The 14,962-nt window shown below is 34.6% G+C and overlaps 2 protein-coding genes across 2 annotated transcripts; one reads left to right on the top strand and one right to left on the bottom strand.

Moving 5' to 3' along the window:
* Positions 1-3,568: 3,568 nt before the first annotated feature.
* On the top strand, positions 3,569-5,927 carry LOC136210065 (alcohol dehydrogenase-like). The gene is made up of 9 exons (XM_066001722.1): positions 3,569-3,871; positions 3,983-4,119; positions 4,211-4,257; positions 4,345-4,670; positions 4,748-4,830; positions 4,924-4,999; positions 5,100-5,257; positions 5,348-5,509; positions 5,590-5,927. Exons 1-9 carry the CDS (start codon positions 3,835-3,837, stop codon positions 5,704-5,706), a joined length of 1,143 nt encoding a protein of 380 aa, XP_065857794.1. The 5' UTR covers positions 3,569-3,834; the 3' UTR covers positions 5,707-5,927.
* A 1,165-nt stretch (positions 5,928-7,092) lies between these two features.
* On the bottom strand, positions 7,093-14,954 carry LOC136210049 (peroxisomal acyl-coenzyme A oxidase 1-like). The gene is made up of 14 exons (XM_066001721.1): positions 14,569-14,954; positions 12,627-12,735; positions 12,481-12,542; positions 12,189-12,398; positions 11,892-11,979; positions 11,647-11,809; positions 11,265-11,463; positions 10,921-11,118; positions 10,637-10,768; positions 9,825-9,945; positions 9,452-9,562; positions 9,009-9,078; positions 7,692-7,875; positions 7,093-7,603 (listed from the first exon to the last, which is right to left on the bottom strand). Exons 1-14 carry the CDS (start codon positions 14,704-14,706, stop codon positions 7,394-7,396), a joined length of 1,995 nt encoding a protein of 664 aa, XP_065857793.1. The 5' UTR covers positions 14,707-14,954; the 3' UTR covers positions 7,093-7,393.
* Between the last annotated feature and the right edge of the window lie 8 nt (positions 14,955-14,962).

Here is a 14,962-nt window from a genome sequence, read left to right as displayed (position 1 = left end):
AACGGATCTTTGGCGATCATTGTTATCATATACGTGATCATCATTGTCATATCCATTGTAATCGTTATCATATCCATGATCATCGTTATCACAGCCATTACCATATCCTTGATCATCCCCGTTCACTACATTCTCATACCCATAATTGTGATCCAATGTAATATCGTCTAGCCCAAGAGGAGATTGGGTATATGGATTCATGACATGTTTTGCTGGAGCACGAGTCTCAATTGCTATGTTGGGAACACAAGAACTTATTCTGGTTGCCTCTACTTCAGCAACATTTTGTGGCCATAATTTAGCAACAATTGGTCGTCTTACTTCGGCAACAATTGGTCGTCTCACTTCCGCAACACTTGGTCGCCGTACTTCAGCAACAATTGGTCGTCTTACTTCCACAACACTTGTTCGAGGAGTCATAGAAACATATAATAGCATCACATCAGGTTTATTCCATCGACAAAACTCAACGAATCCAGCAATATCACTGTCATCCACTATGTCTGCTAATCTTCCAAAAAAGTTTATTTGGACCGTATGTTGTGTGCATTGTCATTTGTATGTCAAAACAGGTTGCATCAACGTTCAACGAAGCGTGAATTCTATCTCTCAAAGTTTGATAATCAGTTGGCGTTGAAAAATGGAGCATCTTCGATTGACCACCAACGTATATCATTGTGTCCATGGGCCCCTCTTTTTTCCATTCTCCATCCCACGAAAGCATACACAGACAAGTATTCGGGGTGGACATATTTCTGCATTATCATAAAAAAAGAAGTAAATTATATATTATTTGTAACTTAACGAAGAAAGCTACTGAAACATATCATGGTATACACATTTCAAACTATAAGATACGTCGATTTTTGTCGATACAACAAAAATATCGACACCTATCGGCACATATCGACTAACTCCTCCGTCGATATCTGACATATATCTACGATGCATTCTCGTGATAGCTGTCGATATTGATCATATATCGACAGATATCGACGGAAGATCAAAAGACGTTTTTCTAGAATGATATGTTAATGAGCATTAAATGCAGGTAATGATCACTTTGACTTTCACTGTTCTTCGAATATCACTCTAAGCATTAAATATGAGACTTGTCTGTTGAGATTCCCCATGAACATTACGGTTCTTTCTCCTATAAATAGATGCTTTGTCTGTTCATAGTTATTGTCCCTTTATTCATTCTAGTAAACTCTTAAACACTCTAGTTTATCCAAAAATGGAAGCGCCACCACCACCACCTACTCTTCCTGAGTTCGAAGCACTAATAGCTTCGTTCAGCGATTCGTTCCGTGAAGGGGACACGGACGAAATTATCCGCTTCATGAGGGGCATGGCGCATACCATGTCTTTCGCTGCAGATGCCATGACTGACCATCTGGAGTCAGTTAAGGAAAAAAACAGGCGGCTCAAGAGGACAATCAGGCGCCTCAAAAGGCAGTTGGAGAAGTCCAAGATGGACTACGCTGACGCCCTGTTGGGTCCTGAGTACCTGAATGTTTAGTTTATGTATTTTTTTGTTTTTAATGTTTATGTACTTTTGTTATTATGTGTTTTGTGTTTGTTTCTCTTTTGTTTATGTGTTTTGTGTTTGTCTCTTATGTTTTATTGTGTTTTTGTTCGTTTTTTGATGTTTATGTATTTTTTTCTTTATTATAATATAAAAATATTGTTCTTATCTATGTTTTATGTGTTTTGTGTTTGAATATTATGATTTATTATGGAAAATCACATTTAACCGAGGTCGATATACGTCGATATTCATCAGCTATCGACGCCGATATGTCTGTCGATATTCATAAGATATCGACGTATATCGACGATTTCGGGAAAAATCGCAGAGTCGCAAGTTACAAACCAAATGCATCTTCCTATAACAATGTCACTGTTTTTAGGGATTCACACGAACAGGAATAACATGTATAGGCAACAGCAACAATATACATTGGATTTTAGAGAAACAAAGTGCTACGTCTTAACCATGAATAGGACGAAACTTTAAATATTGTAAATAAATGAAAAACTTACATGATTGTGTATAAAATTTTGAAGCACAAACTGTGGGTTGGATTGATTATAGATCGTTGTCTGTAAATTGATTTCTTCTTTAGAGAGAGAGAGAGAGAGAGATAGCGAGCGCGCGAGAAAAAGAGGAAAATGGGGGGAAAGACAACGTTATAAAAGGTTAGAGAGGATGGCAAGGTTGGAATTTAGTTAATGAAATGCATTAGTTTTGGTTAGTTTTTCAAAATGGGTTAGAAAAGAAAACGGACACCTTAAAAGGTGCTAGTTTTGTAATTGTCCCATATTTTAGCACTATAATATTAAATAAAATATATCAAATTATAATTACTAAATATAAATAATATTCGATTTTTTTTTTTGAGGAAATAATATTCGATATTATTAATGAGCTTATTCACGAAGTTATATTGAGCCACTTCATGAACTTATTCATGAGTCTATAACTGAGATTGCTCGCGATCTTCCGAGTCTGGATTTGTCATACTCAAACTCAGCTCGTTTACGAATCAAGCTTTTAAATCATATTCGTAAACGACTCGTTTACAAATTAAGCCTTTAAATCGTATTCGTGAACAACTTGTTTATAAATTAAATTGAGTTTTTATCGAGCCAACCACCAAACCGCTTATAACCGGTTGAGCTCATTTACAATCCTAGACCAGACTATGATATTAACCTCTTTGGAAAAGGGATACTATCATTGATTCCATTATTTTTTATTTTTTATTTGATTTTTATTAATATTTTATGATTTCCGTTTTAGTTATCAATTAGATATAATAGAAAAAATGGTAATTAATTTATTAGTCCTTAGATTTTGATAAAACATATTATTTAGTCTTTATATTTTTTAAAACAAAACGGTAAAGTTTCTAACTTTTTTCTCGATGACTGTTTAGTCCCTAACATTTTTTTCGGTGAACTGTTTAATCCCCTGTCGTTAGACTCTCATGAAGATTCTATTAGTCAATTTGGATTTGAGTCAAAATCTATTTAAAATAAAAATGTAAAGCATTAACTACCATTTACCACAAAATCAAATACTATATAAGACTATTATCTTCATTGTTTCTCATCTTTGCGTTCTTCTTTCCTTTATTTTCTTTTCCTTTAGACTCTATTGCATCTAAAATCAAATTTTGAGTGTTCTTCTTCTTGATTTTCTTCTTAATCGTTCAAATTCGTAAATATTGGGTCTGTATTCTTTTTCTTGTTCTCCGTACAAATAACTTCTTCTTCTAAATTGGATTTCATCTTCTGAAATTTGAAGGTAAATAGTAAAGGGTAATTTAATCATTTCCGAATTCATAAACGGTAAAAATTCTAATAAACAGACAGAATGACTAAACAGTTTACCAAAAAAAAATTAGAGACCTTACCATGTGTTTTTTAAAAACACATAAACTAAACAGTGTGTTTTGTCAAAATATAACAACTAATAAATTAATTACCCTACACACAAAAAATCATAAAAAAATCCACTAGTAGTATAAACCCAACGGCAAAACCAGCGACCAGAATACAAAAGAAAAGAAACCAAAGAACTAAAATCCGGGAATGGTTTCGGAAATCGGCTGCCTGCCGATATTACAAAACCACTGATCTTTTATCATATTAAAGAAAAAAGAGAACTCCAAAAAGACTCAATCAGTGATGATGGGTATAAATACCTTAGTCATAGTTGCATCATTTCCCACCAACAGCTTAAAACTCAATAACATTTCTAAAGTTGTTTTCTTTTTGTGTAAAAATCAAATCCTTTCTCTTGTTTTTGGATTGTAAGAAGCAAAGATGGCATGCACTGCTGGCCAGGTGATACGATGCAAAGGTATGTTTTCACATTTACAATTGGGATTACTGATCAAAGATTGTTATAGGAATCTCTGTTTTATTTGTTAAAATATTTAGGGATATCTTTAATGGAATTGTGTATGTGTAGCTGCTGTGGCATGGGAGGCAGGGAAGCCACTTGTGATTGAAGAAGTTGAAGTTGCTCCTCCACAGGCTAATGAAGTTCGTGTTAAGATCCTCTTCACCGCTTTGTGTCATACTGATGTTTACTTTTGGGAAGCCAAGGTACTTTACTCTTCCTTTTCAATTTAGGATATCATCTTAATTGCACATTTGTTGTATGATGAAATTTCAAGCTCAACCTTTTCTGTTTCAGGGACAAAATCCTTTATTTCCTAGAATTTATGGTCATGAGGCTGGAGGGTAAGTTCACTCTTGCCATGTTCATCAATTTAATTTCTAGAATGTTAAGATCTTTTCGTTTTAATTTCTGAAATTCTGTTTAATCAGGATTGTGGAGAGTGTTGGTGAAGGTGTGACAGATCTACAACCAGGGGACCATGTTCTGCCTGTGTTCACTGGAGAATGCAAGGAATGTGCTCACTGTAAATCTGAAGAAAGCAACATGTGTACTCTTCTCAGGATTAATACTGACAGAGGAGTGATGCTTAATGATGGAAATTCAAGATTCTCAATCAATGGAAACCCTATTTATCACTTTGTTGGGACCTCTACTTTCAGTGAGTACACTGTGATTCATGTTGGATGCCTTGCTAAGATAAACCCTTTGGCTCCACTGGACAAAGTATGCATTCTCAGCTGTGGAATCTCCACAGGTACACAACCTACCATCATTCACTATATTATATATCCACAAGTGTGAATTAGATTGCTAAAAAGTTTTGATCTTTAGGCCTTGGTGCTACCCTCAATGTTGCAAAGCCCCCAAAGGGCTCATCTGTGGCAGTTTTTGGACTGGGAGCTGTAGGCCTTGCTGTAAGTATCTTAATCTTCTGTTGCAAATTGCTTATCATTCCAATGGAAGTTAGTTATTTATATATGTTCTTCTGGGTTGAATGTGATTATTAGGCTGCTGAAGGGGCTAGGATTGCAGGGGCTTCCAGGATAATAGGTGTCGATTTGAACTCGAATAGATTTGAAGAAGGTGAGTGAGAATGAGATCACATTTAGTTTGTTCAAATTAAGAGGATCAATCTTAGAGAAGTTGGCTAATAAGTTTGTTGGTTTTTTAATCTGAAAAACAGCTAAGAAATTTGGAGTGACTGAATTTGTGAACCCAAAAGACCACAAGAAACCAGTGCAAGAGGTGATTGCTGAGATGACTGAGGGAGGAGTGGATAGAAGTGTTGAATGTACAGGAAACATCGATGCCATGATCTCTGCATTCGAATGCGTTCATGATGTAAGAGCTTTTACTCTCTTAATTTCATAATTAGTCTTTGTTGATCTGATTGGGAAACAAATGAAGTTGGATGATAATGAATGGATGTAGGGTTGGGGAGTAGCAGTGCTAGTGGGAGTGCCGCATAAAGATGCAGTGTTCAAGACTCATCCTGTCAATCTATTGAATGAAAGGACTCTCAAAGGAACATTCTTTGGAAACTACAAACCTCGCTCTGATCTTCCTTCAGTTGTGGAGAAATACATGAACAAGGTATTCTATCAAGGCAATGTTGGATGCATTTTAATGTTTTCAGATCAGTAGTTAAATTATTGAATATTGATTGATTGCAGGAAATTGAATTGGAAAAGTTCATAACACATTCAGTACCGTTTTCCAAGATCAATGATGCCTTTGATTACATGCTTAAAGGGGAAAGCCTTCGATGTATTATTCGCATGGACCATTAGAACAGAGAGAACCCCCTTTCAAGAATCTGATGACAGCATGAAACCTTATAATGTAAAATAATTTTATTATCTTTTGCCGTTTATATATGATAGTAGTACTTGTTTGTTTATTGGCATTTTTTTTTAATATTTTGAAACTCGTGTTCTTGTATTAACCATTTAGTATGTACTGTCCAGTGTTTTGCTTAATTAATAAACAGAGTTATATTTAATTTTTTTAACTGTTTTGTCTCCTATACACCTTAAAGAAGATAATCTCGTACCACCAATTAATCGGTTGGGTTAGATAGTGAAGGATTTCAAGTCATCGGTTGGGTTAGATAGTGAAGGATTTCAAATCGTTTAACTGGAAGAGTGTATGTATAGTCTCCAATAGAGTAATCGAGTTTACTAAAAATATACCATTGTAAGTACCAAGGGTTTTGACCTTCATCAAAATCTCCAGCTGGCCCTTAAGTACAGCCAGCAACCCCTTTAAAAAAATAACAATGTGAACTCGTGTGTGTTGGAACTCAAAATATAATTTTAGCTCAAGGTTGTAGTTGGTGGATTTAATTCTATAGATGATACAAAATCCAATTAAGATTACTGGAATATTGTGGAGATCATTGATTCAATTTCCAAGTTTCAGTTGGATGATTGAACATAACATGTTAACATTTAGGATAATAACAGTTACGAGTTTCATGTGTACCGATTACTATCCAATTTCATGGAATTACTCGGATCTTGTGAAGTGCTTGGGATGAAAATGAGATTTGGAAAAGTACCCATGATGGGTATGGGACAGAAAAAAAAAATTACCCCTCCGGGCATCTATTACCCGTCACGTATCAAAAGATTACATCTTTTACTCTTTTAAAGGTTGATGCATACAAATAAAATATAGAGAAAAAATGAAGAATATCAAAATAAACTATTTAAGTGTCGCCAATCTTAAATTTATTTATTAAATTTAAAGAATATTTATTTTATTTATTTGCTCATTCTTGAGGGTGCCCAAAAATTAAATGCGACTGGAATGAGATTCAAACATTAGGTTAATGAGATAACACAAGTGTTCCAATAATAAAAGAGTAAGGCATGAAAAATACATTATCCCTAGTTCCATTAGTATGAAATCCCCATATTGCTTGTAATTTTCCCTCCCTCCCTCGCTTGGTTGGTTGTATATTTATGGTTGGTTGTATATTTATGGTAAAAAGCATTATTGAGCCCCCTAATCATTCTGATTAGGGATGGCAACTGATACATATTTATAGGATTACCCTGTATAAAAGGGTAAAAGGTACGGGATAAGTATGTGATTCAAAAAATTACCTGTGATGGGTATGCAAAGGATATCGGATTACCCCAACGAATTTGATGATTGAATGGACAAAGATAAACACAGGAACCTTTAGATGGATTTGAATACAAGGAGGATATTATTACAGCAGTATGAAGTTTCTGAATTAGGGAAAAGAAAGGAATTGAAGCAAAACGGGTGATTTTTTATAAATATTATGAAAGATCACATAAAATAACTCATCTTTACTCCAACTGAATTACACTTTGAACAGTTTCTACCAAACTAAATTCTGACCTTTCACTTGTGGATTTTTGGGCTCCTTTATTACCCTTCAGTTTATTACTCAAAACCCTTGTAGCACTGTGATCTAACAAACAGCATAGTCTTCAACAACCTTTACAGTCTTGCATTGCGTAGCTGTTGCTTCAGCATTGGGCGAACAAATTCATGGTAGCCGTCGGGCACAACAGAGTCATTTAGAGGATCCTTCCATGCTCCATCATACAGTTTCTGATATACATTTCCATCATAACACCCGAGGATGGAGCCAAGGTAGTGATCCGTGTAGTTAAATGCATCGACAAGTGCTATTGCATTGGGACGGACCTAATCCGAGAAATCGAGCATATTTGTTTATGACAATAACAATAGGGTAATTTAAAAGAATCAAATCGAATCACATCATGAGGCTAACCTGAGTATATAAAGATCGGAGCTGATCATTTGCAAGTGTAGCTTGCTTGGGTGTGATGCACCCAGTAGAGAGAAAATCACCTAAATGCTTCTGAACAAGGTTTAAAGCATAAATGTAGCAGAGATTCTGCAACTGGTCTTTCACCCCTTTTCCTGGTATATTTTGTTGTAGTTTCTCGATGAACCTGCAATAAAATATATTTATAGATGTTACCATGACCATAGATTTCATAATCCATTCAAAAACACAAGGGTCATTCTTGTGCTTTTTTCTACCGACAAGGAACCTAAACGTCTCAATACAGCAGATTAACATTAAAATTAAGGCAATCACATGGTACAGTCATAGATTCATCTCTATCCTAGGAAGAGAAACCCCAGAGAATCAAGATTGTATGCATTAATATCCAATTAGGCCTTGTTTTTTATTACTTAATTTCAGTAACAATCAGTTCAGTTCAGCATTCAGCATTCAATTTCAACATTCAATAATTTGTCATTATTTATTATAATTTATTATCATGATTATTATTATTATTTATCTATAATTTATCATTATTTATTATTTATTATTATTATTATTATTTATCTACAACTTATTATCTATAAATTAGATAAAAGTCAAAAAATGGTACTTTATTTAAGTATACATCGTTTAATAAAAAAATGACGGGCGTGTGAAATGTAGATGACAAGATTCTTGACCGAGAAGATAGTTTGATGAATTATTTCTCAAATTTACCCAATTTATCAATGTTAGGGATAAAATTGCACCATTTTAGACGTTATGGGTAAAATTACTCCCGACCTAAAACGTTAGGGGTATTTTTTGCACCTTACCCCGTAATTGTAATAAAAAGTTAAGAGTTTGTATCCATATGAAAATTTGTATTTAATTTCATAGCCTTTAAATTATATGTAAATTTGTGTTTGTATGTGATTCGTATTTTTAATTTAAATTAGACTCATTTTTATTTAATTTCATAGGTTTTTATCAAGCCGAGCTTTTATTTGGTATTCAATTTAGTTTTATCTTTAATAATATATTTATTATTGATATTATTATTATTAGAACCATTATTATTATTATAAGCTTATTAATGTCCAATATTATTATTAAAATTATTTTAAAGTCTAATATCATCATTATTGTTAAGTTCGGTTGAGTTCAGTAGCATTCAGTTAAATTCAGTGGCATTCAGTTCAGTTCAGTTTTTTTCAGCGATAAAAAACAGAGCATTATTCAGTCAAAGACACCAATAGATGCAAAAGTCCAGGTGTAATTATGAACTGGCTGCATCAAGAGGAATAAGCTTACTTGGAAACAACAATCAATTGGCAATGAGCGATTGAAGCTTCAACTAGATTAGCTGAGAGTTCAGCAAAACCTGAATCAAAAAGGAAGAATCAATGGCCATTCATAATCAAATTGATACAACACTAATGAATGTTTCAACCTTGAAAAGAGACTCAAGAATAAGGAAAAGACCTTTTCAGCATTAGGGAGCACATGGGCAAGAGAAATAAAAGTTTGAAACAAGCAAATCAAACCAAATTTTCCAGCTTATGTAAATTAATATTTGGCCAGTGAACTGATTTTTATTTTTTTATAAAGGATCATAGCATCCAATTTTGGTCTCAGATAAATATTAGTAGCAATACTTTCTCCAGGAATTTAAATTGCTTCGTCTGACAGAAGAATGAGGCAAGAAAACAGCAATATGACATGCATATACCTAAATCAGGGCAAAGATGACATACCCTGTTCAGGATTTGAAAACTTGCTAAGGCTTTGCGCACGTGCAACACACATCCTAGCAGACCTGGCTTCAAACGCCTCCAACACAACGTTAGGCTTTAGCCAATCCTCAGCTGCCATAATGGGTAAAAGAATACCAATCTTAGTATGAAAGTCGGATGACGTTAAAAACAAATAAGCGCAATAGTCTTCATTATTTGTGAATCGATATTCACCAACAAGCTTAATCCTTCTAAAAGCTGAGTTTTGCTAGACTTAATTGAGATTCTGTAATTCAGTACTATACATTGACCATCTTTCTACAATAAATTCCCGGATTAATATAATGATGCCATGAAGAAAGCATAGAACAAAAAAGTAAAATAAAATGAATACCCTTTGTAACACTACAACGACACTGCAAAAGATCCTCAACTCGTGCCATGTATGCTGTTGTTCCGACAGGCTTCTTCCCAGAACCCAGTTGTGAAACAGTCTTCATGAGAAACCTCGCAACCTGGGGGAGAATTTCAAAGTAGAATATGGGTAAAAGTTTAAGATAAAAACTCCAAATTGAACCAGTAACCAACCCCATTAATATCATGGTTTATACCTGAAACAGGTTTGTCGCAGCTATACATGTCAGAAAAGTGATTTAAGCATCCAAGTGCTAACTGTAATAATAACTATTAACTACAAAGTGCATATTTGATAGACCATCGTGAAGCATAATATACAGTTATGAGCTGACTATAGATCATTCTCATCTCAAATTTTCATTTGATAAACACCAATAAACCATGCACTATGAAGGACATTGCATTTAATCGGTGGAATGCAATTAATCGGACAACCTAACAGTCTATGCACAAAGAAGACAATCAGAAAGACATGTCGAATCTTTAGTCAAATCATAATATTTATTTACACCTTCCATCTTATCCAATGAAAATAGAAAACCAAAAGGATGAGAGTAGTCATGTATGGTTGAACCAAGAAACTGACCCACCAGAAGAAATTTTGGCCTTGAAGAATCTTCAGTTGTCTACATAATTTGTTTCCTGTTTGTGCCTATCATAAGACTAGTTTCTTATGATAAGGACTGAACAGACAAATGTTTTGAATTTATTTATTTATTTTATGTTGTTTGTTTCTATTTCAACATTAAAACCCACATTGCTCTTTAATCGTACTCATGCTCCACGTACCTGTAAAAGTAGCACAACATTGTCTCCCTCATATGTACAGGCTGGAACATAAACTGCAAACAACTCTGGAAGCCCACTGGCACAAAGATAACCATGTCCACCACAAAGCTTCCTACACTCTTCAATAGCATCCTGAAGTTGAAATCAATTCTAGTTAATTGAATATTTCTTTTCACATAGATGAGAACTGAGGGTTGAAGAAGTGAAGATTTGGCCAAAGATTGCACAAAATGGAAAGTTATTTTTGAATTGCAAGGTGATGAGTATCAGTAATAAAGACATACAGCAGTGAAAGTAGTTGTCAAGGATTTCAACCCAGCAGTACATGCATGAGCTTCAGGCAGTGTTGAGAAATCATTGGCTTGCAGCCTCTGGGTCACGTCCCTGTAAAGCCAATTCAACCATTCACCCACAAATCGGAAAGCATAGGCAGAAGCCAGCAAAGGGAAGAGCCTATTTTGCTGTGTCTTGTAATCAATCACCTAAAATTGAGTAGATTCTTAGATTACATTTAGTACATTTAAAATTTTAATGCCATATTGAATAGTCAATAACAAGATAAAATTCATCAAATTCATGTAAAGAAAGATTTCCACTGCAACAAGGGAGTTTAGTTTTAGAAAAATACCTGGGTTTCAACACCATCACCATCAGCACCAAATTGTCTACGAACAGCACTGTACCTTGTAGCAATACAAACTGCCCGTGATAAAGCACAGGAGGCATCAGCTACAATTGTCTGCCGTACATACACCATAGTGCCATAGATCAATTGGCGTGGAACATTAGATTCCACACATTTTCCTTCCCTAGTAACCTGCAAAACTCTGCAACATGACACAAACTTCAGGCCAAAAAGAAGGATGGAATTTTATGTTGATAAGATACATTAAGTCATGTATAACTCATATTAAGGGCTATTCAAGATAACTCATCATAAGCCAATGGATAACTTAGGAAACATCAACTCTCTTAAGGTGAAGAGAAAAAGACCGATAACAAGAACAGACCTCTGCAACATTTGATCCCTTGGGATGCGCACATGCTCAAATCTTAAAACACCATTGTCCATGGTATTATATGCTCCATTACCAAATTTCATTCCAATATCACCAACAGTTATGCCTGGAAGAGGCATGTGATCATCCAAACTCCTGAGCTGGACAATAAAGCCTGGAATTGAAATTTAAGCGCATAAACATTCGGTAAATCAAGTTCAATGCATAAATTTCATTTACTGATCGTATATACTAACCATGCACTCCGTGTTCTTTACCACCAGTTATAAGACGCGCATAAACAACAGCATGTGTAGAAACTTTACCCAATCCACCAGGCCACCACTACAAAAGGGGCACAAATTTATACTAAGATTTAGAAATTAACTTATTGACGGTTTCATATTTCACATTTGCAACATATTCATGTGCAACCAACCAATCAAACATAAACGTACCCATGATATTGAGATGACAAATTATACATAACAATAGTGATTCCATATTGAGTAATGTAATCTGATAGGGCTCATATAATTAAACAGTTTACTCACTTTGCTTGAAGTCAAAGTAGGACTATGAATGACAAATTCATCTGTCTCTGGATCAAATGTTGCAGTGGTTTCAAGCCCTTGAACATTGGAGCCATGACCTAGCTCAGTTTGTGCATAGCAGCCAATTATTTGCATCTTGTGTGCCAAAGGAAGCCACTTCTTTTGTTGCTCTTCAGTGCCTTGTCCTCTAATTGCTGGAATAAACATTCCCTATCCAACATGTGAGAAAGATTATTGAATACGAATAATATGCATATGGAAACAAGAATATGCAACACCGTATAGAACTCACCCAATGAAGATCTGTAAATGCCGCTTCATCTACGTAGAACCTTAATCTACCAGCCTCCTCCTCTGCAATAATGTAATTTTCATGATTAGATGAATAGGCAGAGCACATAATACATATACACAATGAGATCCAAATTATAAACGCACCAGAAAGGCGGAGCTCGATGATACGTTTCCATGCATGAGCTGCTTTCCTCAAAGTGTTTTTAAATAATTCTTTCCTGCCTAGCATAGGTCTGTTATCTTTACGAAATGCCTGAAAACAAAATCATGACAAGGACAAAGAGACATTATTAGGACAAGCATGCAATGCAAAAAAAGATTGCTCCCAGAAAGTGATGCGGAGTAATTACTAATATGGTCCTACCAAGTCCTATTCCAGGGAGTGAGAATTTGGAATAGAATAATAACAACAAGAATAATAATACAAAGAATATATCCTAAACCTTAGCTTCTCTCAAGATGCACCATTGCATGCCCGAGATTTACAGTATTGTGCAAAGCTATGTTGCATTGAAACTCCTCTTCAGTAGCGTTTCCTCATTTTGCGTCTGTTTCGAAAATAGAAACTCCGGGAAACCAGTATAACATGTTTCTAGGCACGTTTCTGGATATATTGAAAAAAGGAAACCATTTCCTCCAACAAACACAATCCAATTCCAATTCCGACCATGATTATACCTAATTGCAACTTCCTCTTTATCCGGAACTTCTTAATTGATGATAATTTATATTCCATAATTTCTAATTATTTCTATTTTCTGCTCAATGTTGTAATCATCTATAGCATAGTTGTTAGAATCGTACGAGTTGATCCAATTCTGTCTGATTTCGAGTCATATATATGGTACGACTCAAAATCATAAAGAATCGGACATGAATCGGTCGAGTCCACCGATTCGGTCGATTCATGAACTCCATTAGAAAAAAAAAAACTTGTGTGCAGAACTAAAACTAATTAAGAAGTTATGGAATACAAGTAGGAGACTCTTTAGACTTTACAAATTCCAACTCTTTCTTTCCTTCTGTTTCTTTTTGTTTTCTCTTCTATTTATTTCGTTGTTTTCAACTGTCCTCTATTCTTTTCGTTCTCTTCAACTTTCTGTCTCTGTTTTCTTTTTGTTTGAATTTAAAAGCGTGGTTATGGAAGAAGATGATGAAGAATAAAACTAATTAGGTTTGAAGAGTAAAACCATGTTTAAAGAGTAAAACTAATTACATTTGAAGAGTAAAACTAATTAGGGAATAAAACTAATTAGGTTTGAAAACTTGGTTGATAACTTGATATAATTTCTATTTGGATATTGAAGTTGCATTTTTTAGACTAATATTTAAACTTAAACATGGTTAATATTTTGAATTTGATCCGAATCTTACGATTCGGTTCGATTCACGAGTCCCGATTCACAAAATGACAATTTCGAGTCACGAGTCGAATCTCGATTTAACAACTATGATCTATAGACTATAAATACCAATTTTTTTTTATCATATTACTTTTAATATTTATAAATATATCCCTATATTTTTAATATTTACACGTTTACGATTCCTATATATTTTAGAAATAACATTTCCTGGCATCTGTTTCGGTGTCTATGTCCGTTTCCATTTCCGTGCAACATAGGTGCAAAGCAATGAGAAATAAAAATTCAGGAACAGGTTTTATATTAACACGAGATTTCCTCTTAACAAGAAAAATCTTCAGCAAGATAAGCAATCTAAGGAGTAATGGAATCAAAAAGTTCAATTTTGACAGGTAATTGCAACAGCACCACAAATCTGGCTCCCTATCCAAATATTACTAACAAATTGCACAAAATAAAAGAAAACCCTAAACTTCTATGATCTGCTGGTAGTTTAACATAATCTTTCCTACTAATAAGTTCATGCTCAATTACCTATAAGTATCATAACAATAAAAGTCAACATCGCAAACGCAAATTCACATAGAATCAAATTACCAATGATCAAAAGCCTGAATCTAATGCAATCAATTAGATTTGGCAGAGGTAAAATTAAAAAGATTTTCCAGTAGCAAACAAAAGATGAGTCAATGAATCAATAACTAAGCAAAAAAGAAGATTACCGGATCGCTAGCAACAAGACGAGCCATGCGATCTGAGACTTCTAAGGCATGGCGGGAACCAGCCCATACGATCTTCATCTCCTCAACATCAAACTGAGCCTTGTTCCTCTCAGGAGCCAAGTGATCGACAGTCCCCATTTTTCCGAGCGAAACCAGAAAAACAGCAAATTGAAAAGTAAAGACTAGTAGTAATGTCCGTACAAGATTGAAGAATGTAAGAATTTGTATATGAATTAGGCGATAAGATCGGTTGCTTGTTGATCCTTAAATTGTGTTTACCAATGACAAATTCAATCACTCTTCTGGTTGTTGTGGGCCAATCCCTTTCTTTCTTTTTCTATTCTGTTTCGGTTCCCACACAACCTCAATAAAAAGGGATAAACAATTAATGTCA

This window comes from Euphorbia lathyris, chromosome 1 (assembly GCF_963576675.1).
Source record: "Euphorbia lathyris chromosome 1, ddEupLath1.1, whole genome shotgun sequence".
NCBI lineage: Eukaryota > Viridiplantae > Streptophyta > Magnoliopsida > Malpighiales > Euphorbiaceae > Euphorbia > Euphorbia lathyris.
The sequence above is the reverse complement of the archived record's forward strand: the minus strand, read 5'-3'. Positions and strand labels throughout refer to the sequence as shown.

Excerpts from the sequence above, each read along its gene's own strand:
- LOC136210065 (XM_066001722.1), top strand. The coding sequence starts at position 3,835 with ATGGCATGCACTGCTGGCCAGGTGATACGATGCAAAG. Across the intron at positions 3,872-3,982 it reads CCAGGTGATACGATGCAAAG|CTGCTGTGGCATGGGAGGCA; the intron begins GTATGTTTTCAC and ends GTGTATGTGTAG. Across the intron at positions 4,120-4,210 it reads TTTACTTTTGGGAAGCCAAG|GGACAAAATCCTTTATTTCC; the intron begins GTACTTTACTCT and ends TTTCTGTTTCAG.
- LOC136210049 (XM_066001721.1), bottom strand. The coding sequence starts at position 14,706 with ATGGGGACTGTCGATCACTTGGCTCCTGAGAGGAACAAGGCTCAGTTT. Across the intron at positions 12,736-14,568 it reads GTCTTGTTGCTAGCGATCCG|GCATTTCGTAAAGATAACAG; the intron begins GTAATCTTCTTT and ends TTTTGTTTTCAG. Across the intron at positions 9,079-9,451 it reads GTTTTCAAATCCTGAACAGG|GTTTTGCTGAACTCTCAGCT; the intron begins GTATGTCATCTT and ends TTTTTGATTCAG.